Source organism: Branchiostoma lanceolatum, chromosome 2, assembly GCF_035083965.1.
Source record: "Branchiostoma lanceolatum isolate klBraLanc5 chromosome 2, klBraLanc5.hap2, whole genome shotgun sequence".
Taxonomy (NCBI): Eukaryota; Metazoa; Chordata; class Leptocardii; order Amphioxiformes; family Branchiostomatidae; genus Branchiostoma; species Branchiostoma lanceolatum.
Window position 1 is genome coordinate 23,561,571 of NC_089723.1, and position 20,448 is coordinate 23,582,018.

Consider the following 20,448-nt stretch of genomic DNA (forward strand, 5'->3'; position numbering starts at 1 on the left):
GCTGAATTCACTGTATAAAGATGTGAGGAAACGATCTTCTAGCAGAGCCTGTCGGGGAAGTGTGACCCTCTTATGGCTCTTATCTTATGCCCCGTTTTTGTCCGAACGGGGCATACCGCGAGTCGGAATACAGGAATATAGTACATGTTGGCTGGGATACAATGTTTTGCCAATTCTTGTTACAGCGTTTATGATCTCTATTTTGAAAATTGTGTACCCATCTTGGGTTTTTTTTTTTTCGCTCTTGCATTAGATATGAGGTCTGCAGGGGTTGTCATCCAGAATATTTACTTGCTGTGGCCTAATGTTATATACACAATATCATCAGTTTCAGAATTTCACACCATTTGTTTAAATTTCTTCTTTCATGTAATCAGGACGTAACAATAATGACTTCAAGTAGAATGAATACACGTCATATGAGACTCAAGAACAAAATTTAATGTAAGCTTCGATGATACGGCATCTTCTTAATCGTGCACGACGAAAGCATTCTGAATGGTTCATATTGTGCACAAAGACTCCGATGGCGTAAGTTACGCCATATAGTCCTCTTTATACCTTTGTTTGCCAGTCAAATTGCATTAACCATGATCATAATAAACTTTTATCTTATCACACACTTTTCTGACAATTCTCACACATGTTAAGCTATTGATTTATTACTGACGTTTTTTTCATGTATATACATGTACCAGTATACTCTTCATGCATCGCAATTCCTCATTTTCGTTTAGGTTACCCCATAACACTTTGTACACACATTTATTCCAAACTATCACGTAAATGGACAGCGAATGGAAATCTGAATGAGTACAGCTACCATGATTACATCACGTGCAATAGCGAAAACAAGAACCCCCGTCTTGCACCCGCCGAATGTTTACAGCTAGACGTCAGGGTTTTGTGCTTTTAGCCACCTGTATTCGTTTCTCATACCACGTTAGTGCTACTGAGAATTTTTTTCTATAAAGAAATAATCACGAAAAAATAGCATTGTGTAACTTACTATGCATTATAGCGCCCAACAACAACAACAAAATGATTGTTAGCGGAAAACACGACAGGGTTGTCTGAAAATAACTCTTAAACTTTCTTCACGCCCAATGTGTAGGTGTCACAAACGAAAATAAGTAATCTACTTTGATCGCAGGTCTTAACCGAGAATAAACCCCATTCACGGATTTACAGAACAACACATTTAAGTTCCCGTATACTATCTAACGTCCAGTCAACCCAGCTACGGTCAGGCGCTCGGCATCTGGTTGAGCTCGCGGTACTCTGGCCCTTTACTCTGCATCCTGCGGACCTTGCTCTGCGCCTTCCCGGCCCGTACTGCGCACACGATGGCGATGACCAGCCCCAGCACACCGATAGCCGCCCCGACGATACCGATTATCACCTCGGTGCTCGTCCAGTCAACTGGATAGCGGGGAGAAACATGTACATCTATTAGATTCTAAAGAAATGCAGGATAATATTGACAGGCCCCGCAGATGCAGTCTCCAAGCAGACCTACGGGTTGCAAAGACCGTATCCAACTGGCAGAACTTCTGCCAGTTGGATATGGTCTTTGCAACCCGTCGGTCTGCTTGGAGACTACATTTTACCCACCGTTGTGTAGCCTGGTTATCAAACCGAAAAAAAAAATATATTTTGTCGGCCGCAAGCTTCACCTAAGACAAAGAATGTTGATACGCAACTGATATACGCATATGGAGTTTGTCTGGTAGAGACCATTATATTTACTAACATTTCCAGTTTAATCTTGTTTATTATCATTAATATATGTTTGTTATATGTTAGTTAAGTCATACGACAGACGACTTGTACCTTGTGGCATGAGCAATAACATTCATTAATTCATTCATCACTTTTGCAATAAGCTTACTTTTTCAGCTTCGGTACGTATGGTCACTATTGTGGTACTTCAAATAATTTGGCAAAATTGGATCCCAGTCAACTTTAAGCGATTTTATCCCTCATGAGTAAGACTTACTCATATCACCACCCTGGTCAGTGCCCTCTCCTGTGGGAGATATAGTGGTGGTGTGTACGTGTGGGTGGGAGTGGACGTCATGTGGGTTGTGCGTGACGTTCCCGTCTGTGGTCGCTGTCGAGTTCCCGTCATCGGCGTGCACGTGACTTTCAAGTGCGAGTAGAATCAAGAAGACAGCACAACAGAGATGGCTGAGGGTTTGTTTTAGCTCCATGGTCCCGTGAAGCGTGATATCTGTCGGAATTAATGGCCAACATGTTAACTTTGGATCTGATAGTACACTTGCACTGCTACTGTCCTTCATATATACCTTTTCTCCAAGCAGACGTTGGTGGAGAAGATTGTGATTTTTTTAATCATATACTAGTACCCCGTTTTCTGTCGGCACTTTCCACCAAGAGATATCTGTGGGAATGCCGACAGAAAACGGGCCATATGATAAAAAGGTCACAATCTTCTCCACCAACCTCTGCTTGGAGAGTAATATATACCATTCTCCCTCCCTGAGGCTTATGCGCACGCCCAGCTATCGTTGCTCAACGTTCGCGTGATCAGTGGAAGCGGTAGCCTGGATGTCAGACTGTCTCGAGGGCCTACACAGGCCAGCTCTAGAGCCAGCCGCGATGATCCCGGCAAGGAAATGTTATAATAGCCATTGCTGAGTTGAAACCCTGAGCCTGAATGGTCCTGAATACCAGGCTATTGCAGGGTCTCTCAGGAGGCCGGGGCTGAGGTAAAATTTCCTTGGGGGCATACTGAGCCGAGGAGCTGGCCTGTCACTAGAAAGCTCTGGAAACAGTCTGGCATCTAGGCTACAAAAGCAGCGTAAGCTCTCCAACGGCCTAGTGCTTTGCGCTTAGCCTCGAAGAGACTAGCATGCACCGCTCTGCCCTCACGGTCAGGATCCGTGCAGGGCTTCAACTACAATGTAGATCAAGGACGATGTAAATTCCTTCGTCGGCAAGGTGAATGGCCCGTGTAAGAGGTTCATGAGCGACACTTCACCATAAACTCTGTTAAACTGTAACCAAAGTAAATACTGCAGGCCGTACCCAAGTCTAGACATAAATACAGTTTCAAGAAGTTTCAGAAATAAAATTGCAGCTGATTGTAGACTAGTTTGTGACTATTCTGATTCATCTGAAGTATTGAAAGTAGGTACTTATCTGCGTAATGTACCTTTAATTTTAATTTAAAGTGCTCGAGGCACCTCCTAGATCATGGGACCCCCATTTTACGCCCCTTTCAAAAGACGAATGCAGCTCTGACCAGGATACCCTTCCCCGGATTCGAACCGGTGTTTCCCAGTCACCAACTAATTGAAACTGACAGAAGCTCAACTGTGAGGCTGATACCACAGGGGCATCAACATTTCAATATTAGATGTACATCAAGCGACGAAGCATACTACGCGTATACGGCGACGTAGTGGGCAGATACGCACCCCGTCCTTCTTGTGAGACATCGCAAATTTTCTCCTTATCTTTGATGTCTGCCACCCTTTTCATGCGTGCATGCTTCTGTCTAACTATATCGTAAACGTGTCAACTGATAAAAAGCAGTCCCCAAACACGAGCGTTAATAATTGGCAAACAGTGTGCACTTTTTAATTGTTCTCCTTTCATCTGCAACCACCGAGCGTTTCAATAGAAAACGGTATTGCTACTTTCGAATTTTTTTTCTGACGTTTTGCTTTTCTCGTAGAATGCAAGATGCGATTTTATTTGGGTAATAAGCTTTTTTTTCTTGCATGCCCCTTTGCCAATCGATCATCGTAAAATATATTCCATTCCATGGAAAGAATGAAAAATACATTATTCATACTAACGTTAGACCCATTACGCTGTATAAAAACAAACTTATCGGTTATATAAATAGCACACAAATTTAAGCAGGTTGGGAAGAATATATTTTCCTCCAAAAGGGATGAGTGCCGTTTACTGTAAAAATGTGAGACAAAAATAATGTAACTGACAGAAACTCGTACTGAAGTGAGGAAAAGTACTAAGCCGAACCATACTCTAGAACGTGACCCACAACGCAACGTGGTCACCCACAATTCAGTTCGGATGCCCAGACCTTACACAGTGTTTCTTTCTTGCGACTTTGTCATGACTAATTCCCATATTTAGGGACCGATCATCGGCGATAGCTCGTGTCCAATCATTTTATAGGGAAATGGGGTACATGTAGGAGTTTCCAACATCTAGATACGGTAATGTCTATTTAGAAGTAACCAGTATAGTACGCAATATCCGAAAAATTCACAATTGTACAGTTAGCCAGACTAGTTCCGTTATGCTGTTAACTATTAACACCAACATGCGTGCTAAAAGAAAGGCACTATAGACTATAGACATAAGGAAAAACGTTAAAAGAAGAACGTTTCAAGCACCTCTTGAGCAAATCCAAACGTCAAAATTCAGACTTAGCTAGCTTGTCCTGAAGATATAACGTTAAGCTATGATGAGGCACGATTTTACCTGTTTTCAGGCTCAGATATCCGGTCTACACAACAGGTGTGCCAGCCAAGTGTAAGGTACCGACTTACGTCAGCTGGCCCAGTGCGCACGCGCGACGTTGTTAATCACCCTTGTAGTTTGAACAGTTCGTTAAATCGTTAACACGCTGTTCAAATATTTACCTCTGCGTACGTGGACTAGTTTGGTTCAAAATGCCGGCGGAAAGCACTTAGATTCAGACGATAGCTGCACTACTCAGCACAAAAGGTTCGGAGATACATGTATGTACATGAATTTGATTAATCATATCTCCGTTATCACTTTATTAATTACCTAGTATCAGATATTGTCGGAAAGCTTATCTATTATCCTTTACAATTAGTCATTTCACGCTCCTAACGTCAAGCAGTGTGGACATTATAGATTCTTATTCCTTCCAAGTTTTCTAACGGATGGTCTGGAGTTCTTATAAAAACGTTGATAGGTCCTAAGGATGGAAGCCATTAAAACATTGCTCATTCGGCTGTTGCACTAGTCTTTGCAAGTACACTCATTGCTTCGTCTAGATTACCGTAAATGTTGACATTTTCGCAGGTTACGTGGTTAACATCTTCACCGCGACAATGCTTGTTTAGTTTTCTGCCTGCCTACCCCCTTGTGTCAAAAACCACCAAGAACACTCAATTTTCTCTCTACCACAAAATTGAATCCCTGCTAACTTAACCTGTATTTGTGAATGTATCTGGTCTGTGAAAAATATATTTCACTAGTTTGCTTATATGGATGACATTCTTTGGGGAACCCAAAATCGATGCGTGAGAATAAAAAAAGTTTGGCAACAAAAAAGTTGTCTTCATTATGAAATCTATGTGATCAGGAGGATGAGCAAAACTAAACAAAGTGTGGTATACCGAATGATAGATTTAATGTCTTCCCTTTTTTTGCATTCCAAGACATAAGTATGTTCTCCAAATCTGTTTTCAGCGTACATGTATATCTTCTTACTTTGCAACTCTACTATCCTACCTGTTATCCTACACTGTCTTCTTTTGTACCAAGTGTAATGCGTTTTCAGCAGCTGATTTTGCAGCACAGCCTTGCTACAGCTCACTTTTTACAGCCAAGAATATCAAGTAACCGTTACTCTTCTGGATATGATTAAATATGTGGGGGTTTTTACATGCAAATGTTTGACGTTCACAGAGCTGCCAGCTTTACGTCCCCATCTGAAAGAATGGACTTGCCAGTCTTTTCAATAGTGTCCAGACCCGGGCGGAACCCGAGCTGCTGGTCCACTGAATCTCGACTAGACAATAGCTCGCGGTACAGACCACTACACCACATTAGTCGTACACTGTCACTACTGAATCACTTATATGGTAATATCTACCCTGAAATCAGCATCCTTTTCATGCACACCAAGTCACCAACACACACTTGATCAGATCAGCACAGTAAGTATGACAGAGACATGGTACAGCATACAAGACCAGTTTTATTGTACAAGACTGGTTGTGTTGTTGTTTCTGCTGGTTCCAGTGTTGCTCTAGGCATCAGCGATGGTCACCTCTACCTCAACACCAGGCTCAATGCTGATGGAAGTCTGCGGAGTAGAGTCAAGGATCGCGTACAGAAGACTATGTTTCATAATGCGTGACAAACATTCTATATGTAATGTTTATATTACGTCATGAAATATTGCTTAATTTTGATATGTACATCAATACAGGGTTTGAAATACTGGATCCAAAATTGGAGCAGTGCAAATTACTACAATTATATAATATAATATAATGTATTCAAATACTAGCTACTACTAGTACTGTACTACACTTATTCTTGGCTGTGCATGTTCTGAGGCCATGATATTTCTGTAGAATTACAAACATAAAGGTACATCTGTACACTAGTCTGCAGCAAACTTTTAGCGCTCTTTCTTTTCTTTTCGTTTTAATTTCTTTTTTTTATTTCATTTCACCTTAATTATGCTGAGTGAGTACCAATTTTTTTTTCTATGCACCTAAATTCTTAGTTTCAGTACAACAGTACCCGTAATGAATTTCAGGCCCTGTAAGATAACCTATTATAGTATACCATAAGAAAAAAGCTGACAGGTTGGCGACCTGTCTACCCATTTCTACCTATTGCTACAATATCATTGAGTTCTCTCCAACAAAGAAAGGATACGATCTGCTTGACGATCTCGGAGGGGCTGTGCAGGTCGATCAGGCGCTTGTGGATGCGCATCTGGTAGCGGTCCCAGGTCTTGGAGCCCTCACCGCAGGGGGTCTTACGGGTTGTGATGCGCAGGACCTTGGTAGGCATGCGGACGGGTCCCTTCACCTGGAGGTTCTTCTCCTTAGCGCCACGGATCAGATCAGCACACACTGAAGAAAACCATGGACACAAACTGTAACTTACACTTCATCACAAGGTAAGTGGCATCGAATGGCCAAGTCACGGATAGGCATGGCCTAGTGGACACAAGATTGAAAGGTCACAGGTTCGATTCCTGGCAATCCAGGCTAGATGCTGTGTCCTTAGGAAAGGCACTTAACATAACTTTCCTCACTCCACCCGAGTGTAAAAATGGGTACCTGACTCTGGTTAGGGAGGTAAAAGGTGGTGGTAGGAAAGGGACGGGCTCTGCCTTCCAATACTGTGCGCTACACACAACCAACTACCCGTAAGGTCTCAAAAAGGCTTAGAATAAGTTACATAGTATGTTCTATTAATTTTTCAAGGATTTCACAATGATAATTCTTAAATATTTTCTTCTCTTCAAGTAACCTTCACTTACGACTTACTAATAACCATTATTAGATAACAGTAGGGGCTTGGCCCGCTGTGCTCTGGCAAAATTTTGGGGCATGACAGACTTATGATTTCTCTCCCAGCACTCATGATCAGTATGGTATGTTAGTAGGAAAAGTACTTTATTTTCTATCCATCATGATTTCACGCATATTTTCCCAAATGTCTTACCTTTCTCCAGACTCTTGACGTTGCGGCTGGTGAGTGTGATCCTGATGCGGTGGATCTGGGTCTCCTCCATGGGGGCCTTGCCCGAGTCTGCACCCTTCTGGTATGCCTACAGACACGATTGGGAATGGAACCATGAACTTTTAGATCAAACTACCTGTTTCAGCAGTCAGAATAAACACATCCTGATTCATCTAATATCCCATTTCACAAGTTCCATACCCTTAGTCATTAAAGATCCTCTTCCTATAATTTGTGAATCTGATAAAAAGGGCAGCAAGATTTTTTTTCCCGCCAACATCTGCTTGGAAATATGCGCGGGCAAACCGTGGGCCACAATTTGCACCACGTGGGTTCAGAAGTAACCAACGATTGTCGAAAACCTGGACGGTTTATACAATATCTAAAATAGTAGACAGAAGATTGAATGTCTTAAGAATTCAGGTGTACAGTTTCTTACCATCGCTGAGGATTCTGGCCGACTTATTCACGTGAGAACAGCGGTGAGCCAGGGAGACTTGGATACAAGATGGTGGTTCCACTTGCAAGTTGGCGGAAAGAGAGAGCGCAAAGAAATGTGAAAACATACTTTCTCAAAAATAACGCAAGAACCAGACATTTTAGGACGTTTAGCTCCCAAATAAATACAACAAAGAACAAATAAAAATATTAAAAAGAAGATTACATATTTTTGGTTCTCATAGTATCCAATTATGTATACAAAGATTAACTAGTAATTTTTTTGTCTTTTGCGTTTTTCTGTTCTACATCAGGTGACATTTGGGAAAGAAGCAATTTTTTGTTATCTAGGGAGAATAAATACTACTGAAGAATTTTTGATGTAATAATATGTGCATTTTGACATTATATCTGTCATTTGAACTATTTTTTCTGACTGTCCGTTTTAGTAGGCTCTGGTGACGTCATCGCATCCACGTTGGAGTCCAACATGGCGGAAAAGGTAGGTTAGGAGTTACGATCGCAGCAACATTTCTTGTTTTGTGGTGTTTATCTGAACACGTACGGCACCCAGAGGCTAGATATTGGTTTGTTAGTACACATAGATGTATTTCCTCTCATTTCAGTGTCAAGAGTTTGACAAATAGTACAAAATTCGCCAAATACTAGTAGTAATTAGCCGGCTTCTCGATCTTACGCGTGGCAAATCCCGACAAGTTAGTTCTGCCTGAGGGGACGTATAATGTTTCAGATTGAAATGTCACGTTTTACGTCATCTGAAAATCATTCTAACTCATCTTCAGTTTGTATTTCCCGTACTTTGCAAGTGGGAAGTACTTACCATAGACTACGTGATCTATTGGTGTTAGAACGTGGTTTCAAAAAAGGGGCAAAATTTGGGAGCGGCATGATTTTGTCTAAAGTTGTCAGACAAGTTTCACTTGACAAGGGTAAGCTACACTGGGACATCGATTCAATGAGTAGGCTGCCATTTTCTTACTGGCAATGATAGAAAGCATTCTTGTTCGAGTTTACAGGACTTCTTCAGTTGCAATTTAGAACCATCAGCTTTGAGGAGTCTATTTGAACTGTGTGAAAGGGAAATTATGTGATTGTGGGCGGGGCGAGGCCACTAGATCCGTATTACCTTGTGTATGCCGAAGGGACTACTATTATAAAGTACATGAATACCCATTCCAACACATAAGTTAGTGTTATAGAATATGTTCTCATGACAGTCAATTGAGTCATGTGTTGCTATTTTTACACCATTAGGACGATGTAAATTTGTGTTGGATTTTTATGTGTTGAAATATATGTGAGCTCAACATGGCACCCACAAAAGACAGCATTCTTCCCCACACAAAGTTTTAGCCACTGTTTTTTGTGGCAGGGTCAGAAAATTCTTCCTTTTGTAACTCAGTTATTATTGCTGGGTATGAAATTACTGGTCTGTAAAGTGAAGACTAGGCACATCATCAGCAAGGCGTTGCCAAAGGCGATAATAAAGTCCTTGAACTATAGTCTTATTCATTCTAGTTCGTTATGACTGTAAAAATCTGCATATATGAAGATGCTGGGGAGACAGCATATGACTCACTGACATCATGTCAACTTCTTTGGACTTTGCTACAAAGATACTAGTAGTGAATGAGCCAATGAGGTGCATATGGTGTATCCACTGGCAGCCAACTGTCAGCAGAGGTCAAACTTACATCCTTAGGACAAGTGAACTGACAGGAATCACCTGTAGTAGTGATAAAACATATAGCCATACACGTGTGCTGCATTTATAATGTACTGAACTGTTTAGAGCACAGTGTAAAAAAAGCAACATATCTTTTACACATAGAATTTTCCTTTCAGTGTTCATTTTTTATTTGGTTAACCCAAAACAGTTTTTTTGTCATTTTCTAATTCATAACTGTTTATGTTCCAGACAATGAGAGCTGTGCTGGTAGTAGTACTGTGCCTGTGTGTCCCACCAGCCCTGGGGTTCTATGTGCCTGGTGTGGCCCCGGTGGAGTTTAAATCTGGGATGCCTGTAGATGTCAAGGTATTTACATTACATGTACATCTGCATACTTGGTAGCTACATATCATCAATCATTTGTTCAATCACCTTTGTCAAAGTAATACTGAGACAAACATGTTATGTTTATTTAGTAAATTTACTTTGGCTTTATCCGAAACATCCGCCTCAATAATGAGAGAAAAAAATAATGACAATAAAATATCACTTGCATTGTAACATTCATATTCAGTCATTAGCCGTAATTCTCAATCTCCATATAACATTCTTTGATAAATGAGATGATATAAAACTGTTTGGTGAGCTTAATTGTAGCTAAGTAATTGTGTAGCCTCAATTAGTAAGTTTTTTAATTTGGTTCATGTAATTCTATTTAAGGTCGATTAAGATAGAGTCATGTGTCAAAAATTGTAATTGTATTGCTGTAGTTATTTTTTGGTTAGAAAAGGACTCCTAAAAGATTAGAAAGTGCATGAAGTATACTATGTAAATGTCTACATAGATAAACAAACAAACAAACTATTGGCATGTTTTTGCAGGCCGTTAAGATGACCAGTACGAAGACCCAGCTACCGTACGAGTACTACTCTGTGCCGTTCTGTCAGCCAGAAAAGATAAAGTACAAAGCTGAGAACCTAGGAGAGGTTCTGAGAGGGGACAGGATTGTCAACACACCGTACCAGGTAAGGCAGAGTTCTTGAATAGTGACATCTCTGCTTTTGTGAAAAAAAAGAAGATTTGTACAGAAAACCTGGATGTAGAGCCTTCATCGACTTATCTCTCATTTGCTAGTTATTCACATAGCTTGGTTCTTACTGTCACCAATAACAATTACTGTACATTCTTTGTTGTGAACAGGTGAACATGATGGAAAACAAGGCATGTGAGGTGCTGTGTATGAAGCCAGATAAGGCATTGAAGTGGACCAAGGCAGAGTCAGACCTGGTAGCAGAAAAGATCCGTCAGGACTACAGCATTCACTTGTAAGTACAGGATTATTGCAGTTGGACTTGTTGTAATTCATGAGAATGTTACCATGCTTTCCTTGGCAAGGTTTAGGCTGGGAATGATGCACTTCTCCTTTGTACTAGATTGTAGCACATTGTACTTTTTTAAGCCTAGGAAAATTAATGTTATGTTTCCAATTACAGTCCTGAAAAGGTCGGTATGGATTCTTTTTTCTTTTTTAAATTTCAGTTGAAGTGATCCGACAAGTACAGTTTAACAATGTAAAATTCAAATGCATCAGCACATTATAGCTAGTATTTTAAACATCATTTTATTGAAATTATACAGATATAATCAATAAACGGAACAAAGAAGTACAATGTTTACAACACATTCTTACATAAACTGCTCAACGCCTTAAGCTGTTAACAGTGTGCAAAATACAGGAAGTCTGTAAGAAAATTTGGAAGACTGCTTGGACATCTGCTTTGAATTTCATCGCTCAGAATCAGATTAGGTTAGGGTCGGCAGATTTTGCTAGTGTCAGCCAGGGAACTAGAAGCAACATTTTTTCCCAGGCCTTAGTGTCAGATCTGATATAGAAAATATATATTTAAGTATCGTATCATACCATACCGGTACATGAGAAGTGTTTCAAAACTACACTGCTTATAATTGAGCGTTTGTATTTACCAGTATTGCAGACAACCTCCCATCTGCTACAAGGTTTGAGATGCTGGACACAGGACAAGTCATGTATGAACACGGCTACAGGATCGGATATGTGGTGGACAATGTGGTAGGTTATGCTTACACCCGAGATTTTGAAGATTTATGGTTGTAATTGTTATAGTTAAATATAGTTGAATTTACAGACTCTGATCAAGACCTAATATTGCAACTTCTAGTATGACATATCATTTATCTGTTCAAGCACTACATGAATTTTAGATAGAATTTTACAACAAGCCTAATAGCTTTGATATTTTGAATGTTAAATCTGTATGCCAAACGATCAACAAGAGTCAGAATCTCATATTGAAATTCTTCTGTTTTCCAGCCATACATTAACAACCACTTGAAGCTTGTGTTGCACTACCACACAGAAGACGAGTAAGTTATTCTCTTCTCCTGTTCCAAAGAAGAGTACACGTAAATATACAATGATGTTTGTTTGAAAGAAGCAGGCAAAATTGTAACAATCTAAAAGTAGCTGGGTAACATGTCCTAAGAATTTGTTTGCGACATTTTTGCACATTTTTAAAAGAAATCAGTATCAAAGTTCATCTACAAAGCAATAGTCATATGTAGATAGTGATAGATAGTTACCCTATATTATGTGTCCTTCTATGATTTGTTCTTGTTGTTTGGCTTACATATCTTGTCTTTTTTCTTTCTTGCAGTCAAACTTTCCGAGTAGTTGGCTTTGAGGTAGAGCCAAGGAGGTGGGTATATTGTTACCAACATTTCTGTAATTTTGCTTGCAATGACTTCCTGTGAAGATGAGGAGGGTAGTTTAATAAAAGACCTGGCACCATCATTTCAAATAAACTAATTTAACTTAAGATCTATTAATATAAGATATGAAAAAGATGATCATTGAGTCTTCATCCATTACTGTAGTATAGGAGTTGTTCCTTTTTTCAAATGAAGATAAATCTGTCAAGCCCACAAACTGTAATATGAGTTGTTCCTTTTTTCAAATGAAGACTAATCTGTCAAGCCCACTCAGAACATTTCCATGACTTTACCTTTCCATTAAAGAAAGCCTATAGATTTTAAGCACTCTATTCTATAACTAAAGCAGAACTAGACTGTTGTCCAGTATGCAAGGAAGTAAATTAGTAAAATACAATTAAGCATTTTTTTGACTTACATGTATCTCTTCTTCCCTTTAGTATAAAATATGGTGAACTGACAGCAAAAGATGGAAAGTGCACCTTTCCATCAGACCCTGAGAAGAAGCTTGCTGGCCAGGCTGTGAAGGACAAGCAGGAAACAGAGGTCATGTTCACGTACACGGTGGAATGGAAGGTAAGAGTGCGCTCCAGAGACTAGGTACCAATACCACAATGCAAGTTTCAGTGAGAAATGCCCAGTAACATGCCAGTGTTGCAAAACCAAGTCCTGGGGACGGGGCTAGTTCATACAGTTAGGTTGCCATGGTTGATTTTAGGTGCATATGATATACTAAATGCAAGTTTGTCTTACCACTACAGCCTGCTCTGTGTCCAGTAGATATAACACTGTTGACTGTTGTAGCAGCTACCTTACCAAACTGAAAATCTATCAACCTACTACCTCGTTTGCTTTGAGCTGATCCATTATTATTCCTATCTCTACAGAAAAGCCTTGTGCGTTGGGCCTCCCGCTGGGACACCTATCTCACCATGACAGATGTACAGATTCACTGGTTCTCCATCGTCAACTCTGTCGTAGTCGTCTTCTTCCTTGCTGGTGAGTTAGCCCTGTATTTATTAAGCCCCCCTTTCCACTTGACTAAAATTGGATTTGTGTGACACTTGATTTCATAATTGAAATATGATGCAAGATGAAAAAGCGTGATTCCAAAAAACAACATAACACACAAAACGTAAAAGGAAATTCTTCAATCTTTATCCCTAAGATTTGTTGATTGATCTTTGGTCTCTCAGTGGGCACAGCCTCTAGTGGACAGGGGGTGTTAGGAAGACAAATTCTACTTTATGATGCTACTACAAAATAGTGTATTGTAAAATGATAAAAATTGTTTTCTATGTTCAATTCCTGCATATTCAGTAATATCATATAAGAGGTATGAAAGGTTATCCCTTTGACTGTTATGTTTCATAGTTCATGATTTTGTCATTCATGACTTACATGTATGGAATCTATCATGAATGTTTATCATGTTTATCATATAATTTTTTTCCTGTGATTTGTGCAGGAATCCTAACTATGATCATGGTGAGAACTCTGAGGAGAGACATTGCCAACTATAACAGGGAGGAGGATGTGGTAAGGGAACTTCAGATTCTGCCAATCAAACCTTGCCTTTCTCTGATAGGAGCTTCTGATTGGTCAAAGATTAGGCAATGATAATTATGTACTTTATAGAGTAAAGTACATACTATGTACATGTACTTTAAAGAGGAAAGTTAGAGCCTGGCATGGTAGCAATGCATATAAAAAGTCTGCCTTGTGGGATTTTCTACATGTAGTGTGTATTATTTTAAAAATATTTGTACATTAAAGAATGTTCCGTAAATTTGTTTATTTTTGCGGGGACTTTTTTTCATGGTTGGAGGGAAAAACGATTTCCGCTGTGTTTACAATATGAAATATTGAAATATTACTGTAGTACAGTAATTTACTGTCATGATTTCACAGTAAGAGGACACAGCGAAAATAAAAGTAAAAAAAATTGCAATATTTCAAGATCTACGGTCTAACTGCTATTTTATTAGTGCCTTGATTGATCTTGAGACTCCTTGCTCTATTTTCCAGGAGGAGACACTAGAGGAGACAGGGTGGAAGCTGGTGCATGGGGATGTGTTCAGACCACCACGTTACACCAAGCTGCTCTCCTCACTGGTCGGGGCAGGAGTACAAATCTTCTTCATGTCTGTCATCACAATAGGTATGCTGCCATCTCTATATCATTCTCTGTATCTGTTTAAATGTAGCTGGTATAACCGCCCTTTGGCCTAACACACCAGCTTTGCAGGCACATGGCATGGAAGCAGCTAGTTATAATCATATTACAGTGAATTAACTGTCACACCCAACCTTTGCATGTCTAGCTGCAAGCGTTGTTTAAAGTGGCATCTATTGAGGATGTCTCCACTGTAATTGATTGTTGACTGAAAAAACCCTCAAAAATTGGTTGATAACTACAGTACTTGAAGGCATGACTGATCTGCTATTCATTGCTGTTGGTTATATGTCTCCAATGCTTATACTATCCAGTCAAAATGACTCAAATGTCTTCCTTTGTGTATTTCTAGCGTTTGCCATGTTGGGTATGTTGAACCCATCCATGAGAGGTTCCCTGATGACATCCATGATCTTCTTGTTTGTCTTCCATGGGTGAGTTTCAACTTCCTTGTACTTGAAAATATACAAGATTATTCAGACCCCTCATAATTACATATTTTCCTTGATTTTCTTACAAGAAAACTTTTTTTTGTTCTTTAAACCCCTGGTACATCGTACAAGTTAATTTATGAAGATAATTACACAAAACAGTACATGTTTGTGAAATGACATGGTTCAGAGGTACCTAATTCATGCGTTTACGAAAAATGCCATATCCAGAATTATCTATTCATTCTCTTTGTTGTTTAAGTTCACTGTCATAGTTTTGCAAGTGAGATCAAGCTTGGGTTTTTGATTAAAAACTCAATCTAAATGGATTTTTTTTCCATGTTTCATTCTTGAGAAGAATATGTTTAATTTTGGGGTATCAATGAATATCTTGTTAACTTGGTACTTATTCTGATGCAACTCAAAGTCATATTGCATATAACATGTTGCACTTTGCTCTTTGAAGCTGCAGAATGTGAAGTACCCTAGAACTCTGTCAATCTTTCACTGGTCAAGTACTTGTCCTGTACTCTGACTTTGTACTCCTATTATTCATTGAACCCAGTTTCCCTATGTACTACTCTACACATTGTAGGTTAGCCATGTATAGAATGCATGCATACTGTTGAGGTCCTTGCAAAAGGGCACAGGCTCAAAAGTTTAATTCTGTTGCTCAGTAAGTAATTGTAGTGGACAACCTCAAGTCAACCGTACACACTTATGCCACATCTGAGAAAGGACGCTGTAGCCACATAGTTCCTGTTTAGAACTTAATTCAAGCCCACTCTCAGAATTATTTTGCAGTGGTGTGGCTTCTTTGGTGGTAGGGCTCGAATGAGCAAAAGCACAATGCGTTCTGACTCCTATCCGCCAGATGCAAAGTACTAGGTGGCTTGACCAATCACAGTTCAGCAAGTATCTAATTCTGTTGCTCTCTACACAGTTTGATTGCTGGGTACTTCTCCGGAAGGCTGTATAAGAGTATGAAAGGCACCACGTGGAAAACGGCGGCGTTCCAGACTGCCACGATATACCCGGGCATCGTGTTTGGAACGGCTTTCCTCCTGAACTTCTTCATCTGGGGGGAGCACTCCTCCGGGGCCGTGCCCTTCACCACCATGCTGGGCCTGCTGGCCATGTGGTTCGGCATCTCTCTCCCACTGGTGTACCTGGGATACTACTTTGGATTCAGGAAACAGGTGGGTTTGTCTTCAAATAGAGAGATCCCATAGCATCAAAACGTTGATATGCAAATTGAAAACATAAAAATGCAAACATTTGACAGATATGCAGCCTCTTTCTCACTGGTAGAACCGCTAGTTGCCATTCTCTCATTGGTTAGCTGCTAATTGTGATGGAGAGTAAGGATTGGTCTATTAGATGTATAAGAACATAATCTTGGAAGTCCATGCCATGCCAAGAAAAGGTCTGGCAGGAACTGAAAGTACTGAAACAGGAGATCCAAGTTATTTATGTCCATAATATCTCCAAGCTACACACTTTAATGTGTTCTGTTGAGTCCTTGATTCAAGTTTTCCTGCCTATGACCACTCAACGTAAGTGAAGAATTGAGCCAAGTGCATTCATGCCATTTCTGTATCGTTTCCAGCCATATGAGGTCCCGGTACGAACCAATCAGATCCCTCGCCAGGTTCCCGAGCAGGTCTGGTACATGAACCCTCTAGTGAGCATGCTCATGGCAGGCATCCTCCCCTTCGGTGCCGTCTTCATTGAGCTGTTCTTCATCCTGACTGTAAGTACTGTAACTTTGTCTTTTACTGTCATACACTGTCATTTACTTTCACAGTGGTTTTATTTCTCGGTAGGAGGAAAAAGGAGATTTTTGTGATGTTTTAAATTTGTGGTTGAAACAAATATGCTGCACAGTAGTAATAATACATTGGAAATGCATATTTGCTATGGAGAGGTCACCAATGAAACCACTGCAAATATTTTAAGATTCACAGTAATGTATATTGTTCTTTTTCCCAATAGATGAAAGCCAATGCTTTACTTGCATCTATTGTTTTTGTTTTGTTTGATCAGTTACCACCATACCAAAGCACTAGGTCTGGAAATTATCGCAGCCCAATAGCACATGTGAGCTATCATTTACCTAGCCTGGTAACTTTTTATTTGCAGGCCATCTGGGAGAACCAGTTCTACTACCTGTTTGGCTTCCTGTTCCTGGTGTTCAGCATCCTGGTGATCTCCTGCTCCCAGATCTCCATTGTCATGGTGTACTTCCAGTTGTGTGGAGAGGTGAGTAAGGGGTAGTACCAACACTACAGGAGGGATAGGATCGTCATATCTAATCAAGATGTTATTTCCTCTATAAAAATGGAAGTGTTGTAATTAGTTTGTGTGTCTTGGTATGTGCATCTGCGTACTGTAAGGCAGAAGTGGTGTATTAGGATACATGTACTTGTAGAATTGGAAGTCTGGTTTTTGGCTCGTGCAGTAATACTAGGCTTTTTTTCTTACTTGTAATGTGTACTTGTTACTTGTAATAATTGCAGTGCAAAAGATGTTGGTTCGCTGAAGAATGAATCCACTCTACTTTATACAGTCTTACTTGAAAGGTTTAGAATTGCAGATGATAAACTCAGACATTGTTACTCTAGTTTAGCACAGCCGTCTTACAGTTCTTTGTCTGTTTGCAGGACTACCACTGGTGGTGGAGATCCTATATTGTCTCAGGAGGCTCAGCCATCTATGTGTTCCTGTATGCCATATTCTACTACATGACTAAGGTAAGACTTGTACATTACATGTACATTAGTATCAATTATCCTACTAGGCATCGACCCTGATCCCTAATCAACACTTTCACTGTTATTTATTACCTTCCCCTCTTTTACCTCCAACAAATTTTACCATCCCTTTGTGGAATGTCAGATAAAATCATTTCTATGTTGTACAGCTGGAGATAGAAGACTTCATCCCCGGGCTGCTGTACTTTGGCTACACCTCCCTCATGGTCTTCACCTTCTGGATCCTGACGGGAACCATCGGCTTCTACGCTGCCTATATCTTTGTCAGAAAAATCTACAGTGCTGTCAAGATAGATTAACGACCTTGCTGTTTCATGTATTCCTCCTATCGATGGCTTTCCAAACTTGACAGGTGGAAAAGACAATGTAATTTTGGTGTTTTTAGAAGAATTTGAGACATTTTGATTAATTCTAAAAAAAAGGGAAGTTAAAATGCCTACCTCTTGACTTTGATATGAAGATCAACATATTCATGTCTAGATGGATTTTCATAACAACACATGGTTTTGGATTTGTTTATTTCATTTCAGTTCTGACAAAATCAGGCAGAGGGTATTGCAATATTGTTTGTGTGGAAAGCCATCAATAGCAAGTTAAGTGAAATGTGAAATTTTGGTTTAACTCATAACAAATTCCTTAGATTTCCAACTTCTGGGAAGTGTTTTTTTTTTTTTTTTTCGTTGTTGTACATTTCAATGGTGGAATGCGAGAAGTATACTAGGCTGGAAAGGGTATATTTGAGTTAGACTTAGATTGAGATGATGCTTAGTCACTCAACTGTATATGTACTTGTATTTGTATTAGAAAGTCTTAAATCTCATCTGAAACATACACATTTATGAATAATGTACATCTACACTCGAAACTGAAGTAATTCCCCAAATCACAAACTGGCTACTTGCATGATGTTGATACGAACCCTTTGCTACAGTGCAAGTTGTATGTACATTTTCTTTATTTCTGCAAAATTAGTCAACATATCTGCCAATGTTACATATGTGACAAGATATGTCATGAGTTAAGCCTGTGCCCCCCAGGACATTTTAAGATTCCTTTTGAAAGTTGACAATTACAGTTCACCTTGTAATTATGCAACCAGCTGTAAAATAGTAACATTACAATGCATTTTACCTGGCTACCAAAAAGATATCTTTGTTCAATTGGTACATTCTACTGTGCATCAACTTTGCCTTACCTTGATTCAGGAACAAATATTTCCTGACTTGCCATTTCAAACTGCAAAATTCATGCTACTTACTAGTACAGGTTGATCTGAAATGCTACGTTCCATATGAAATGACTTTTTGGATGTATTAATTTGTAAGTGAAAACAAAAATTTTCTGTCAGGAATTGTGATGCTATTCTTCTAATTCTGTTTATAAAGTTTGCAAATAGATATATGTCCTGGAAATACCAGCAAGGTAGCACATTGTTTTATTTTAAGTGTTTGCTGATTTATACAGACATGGATGTTATGTTCGAATATTGGTCCTTTTTTTGCTTCACTGTTAGCTACACTGAATTTTTTGCCATGTAAGGCGGTGAAGGTGTTACTTTGAGAGAATTGTGTAAATAGAGGTGTACTTTAAATGGCTATATTTATTGGAGTATTTCTTGTTATTTTACTATGGGCAGATGCACTTATGAAATCTTGTCTTTATCAATGTTTCATGCATATCAGGCATGATTGTGTAGAAACTAGCATCTATGGTTTACTAGTTGATGACCACCACACTTCCCTAGCAGTAGTTTTGTCAAAAGTACTGTACTGTAGCCAGTTCCAAACCAGTCACAGAATTTTCAATATATTGACAATTTGTATAGTTTCTGTGTGTGTCTGTTTTTTTACCTCTGTGAAAATGGAGGTATTGTCATCAGTTTGTGTGTTTGTTTGTTTGTTTGTTTCTCTTGGTGTATTCTTCGAGCATGTGTTTCTGTATATATAGTATATGTTCCATATGCTATAGTCACCTTCACAGTAGAATGACAGGAAATCATCAATGCACGCATGAAATGTTAATTGAAACCTTATGTGCATAATTGATGGAATACAATTAGACAAGACATACAAGAAATTCTATTTCATGGAGGTATGAGGTCATCAAACTCTTGTTTTAGTTAACTTTCTGTGTGATTGTTAGAAATGAAGTGTAAATGACTAAATGGTATGTATGATTTCTGTTTTCATCTCTTTTAGATTAAAAAATCATGATATTAAGAATAATAAAAGATACAAACAGCTGCATATACAAATAAAGCCAGGAGGGATTGCAAAATGTAATAGACTGATCCTGACTGTCCATCTCAATTAGCAGATCAGCCAATGAAGGAATGAGAGAGCTGATGCAAGTCATTCAAATATGTGCATTTTCGATGTTCTATTATTCGACAGGTGAGCCTGACCATGGCCTGGAATCAGTCTATTACGTCTTTGTTACAGCCAGAGTTACCCGACTTCATCATGAACATTCATTCATAGCTTTTTGAGTTATTCTGATAACATTAAACTGCACAGAAACCAAACTATCAACCTACCACCCATGACACCAACAGTGTGTCCCTGGTGCTGAATGCTAGTCTTTAGATTGTCTGCCAGACAGAAAAGCATGGCAAAAAGATCAATATGACTACATAGTGCTCCTTGCATCTTGTAATACTTTCCAAGAAAACTTTTCCTTTTAACAAAAGAAAGTAACCCAGTGCACCTTCCACTTGGTCGTTAAAAA

At 39.3% G+C, this 20,448-nt stretch overlaps 3 protein-coding genes across 3 annotated transcripts; 1 reads left to right on the top strand and 2 right to left on the bottom strand.

Moving 5' to 3' along the window:
- Positions 1–420: 420 nt before the first annotated feature.
- Positions 421–4,603, bottom strand: LOC136428032 (uncharacterized). The gene is made up of 3 exons (XM_066417273.1): positions 4,483–4,603; positions 2,000–2,233; positions 421–1,422 (listed from the first exon to the last, which is right to left on the bottom strand). Exons 2-3 carry the CDS (start codon positions 2,211–2,213, stop codon positions 1,247–1,249), a joined length of 390 nt encoding a protein of 129 aa, XP_066273370.1. The 5' UTR covers positions 2,214–2,233; positions 4,483–4,603; the 3' UTR covers positions 421–1,246.
- Positions 4,604–5,938: 1,335 nt separating this feature from the next.
- LOC136428033 (small ribosomal subunit protein uS10) lies at positions 5,939–8,035 on the bottom strand. Its single transcript, XM_066417274.1, has 4 exons — positions 7,904–8,035; positions 7,447–7,552; positions 6,649–6,848; positions 5,939–6,064 (listed from the first exon to the last, which is right to left on the bottom strand). The coding sequence occupies exons 1-4, from the start codon at positions 7,904–7,906 to the stop codon at positions 6,008–6,010; spliced, it is 366 nt and encodes a 121-aa protein (XP_066273371.1). The 5' UTR covers positions 7,907–8,035; the 3' UTR covers positions 5,939–6,007.
- A 240-nt stretch (positions 8,036–8,275) lies between these two features.
- LOC136428034 (transmembrane 9 superfamily member 4-like) lies at positions 8,276–18,128 on the top strand. Its single transcript, XM_066417275.1, has 17 exons — positions 8,276–8,404; positions 9,842–9,958; positions 10,474–10,617; positions 10,793–10,917; positions 11,579–11,681; positions 11,943–11,995; positions 12,286–12,327; positions 12,781–12,916; positions 13,228–13,339; positions 13,809–13,879; positions 14,369–14,501; positions 14,869–14,950; positions 15,891–16,146; positions 16,557–16,700; positions 17,090–17,209; positions 17,611–17,700; positions 17,871–18,128. Exons 1-17 carry the CDS (start codon positions 8,393–8,395, stop codon positions 18,018–18,020), a joined length of 1,890 nt encoding a protein of 629 aa, XP_066273372.1. The 5' UTR covers positions 8,276–8,392; the 3' UTR covers positions 18,021–18,128.
- The last annotated feature ends 2,320 nt before the right edge of the window (positions 18,129–20,448 follow it).

What these genes read in the sequence shown, in the direction of transcription:
- LOC136428033 (XM_066417274.1), bottom strand. An exon ending in CGTCAAGAGTCTGGAGAAAG is followed by an intron (nt 6,849 to 7,446) that starts GTAAGACATTTG and finishes GGTTTTCTTCAG; the next exon opens with TGTGTGCTGATCTGATCCGT. An exon ending in CCGAGATCGTCAAGCAGATC is followed by an intron (nt 6,065 to 6,648) that starts GTATCCTTTCTT and finishes TCTACTCCGCAG; the next exon opens with ACTTCCATCAGCATTGAGCC.
- LOC136428032 (XM_066417273.1), bottom strand. Translation starts at nt 2,213, where the DNA reads ATGGAGCTAAAACAAACCCTCAGCCATCTCTGTTGTGCTGTCTTCTTG. An exon ending in TGACCAGGGTGGTGATATGA is followed by an intron (nt 1,423 to 1,999) that starts GTAAGTCTTACT and finishes CCCGCTATCCAG; the next exon opens with TTGACTGGACGAGCACCGAG.
- LOC136428034 (XM_066417275.1), top strand. An exon ending in GGATGCCTGTAGATGTCAAG is followed by an intron (nt 9,959 to 10,473) that starts GTATTTACATTA and finishes ATGTTTTTGCAG; the next exon opens with GCCGTTAAGATGACCAGTAC. An exon ending in ACTTCCAGTTGTGTGGAGAG is followed by an intron (nt 17,210 to 17,610) that starts GTGAGTAAGGGG and finishes GTCTGTTTGCAG; the next exon opens with GACTACCACTGGTGGTGGAG.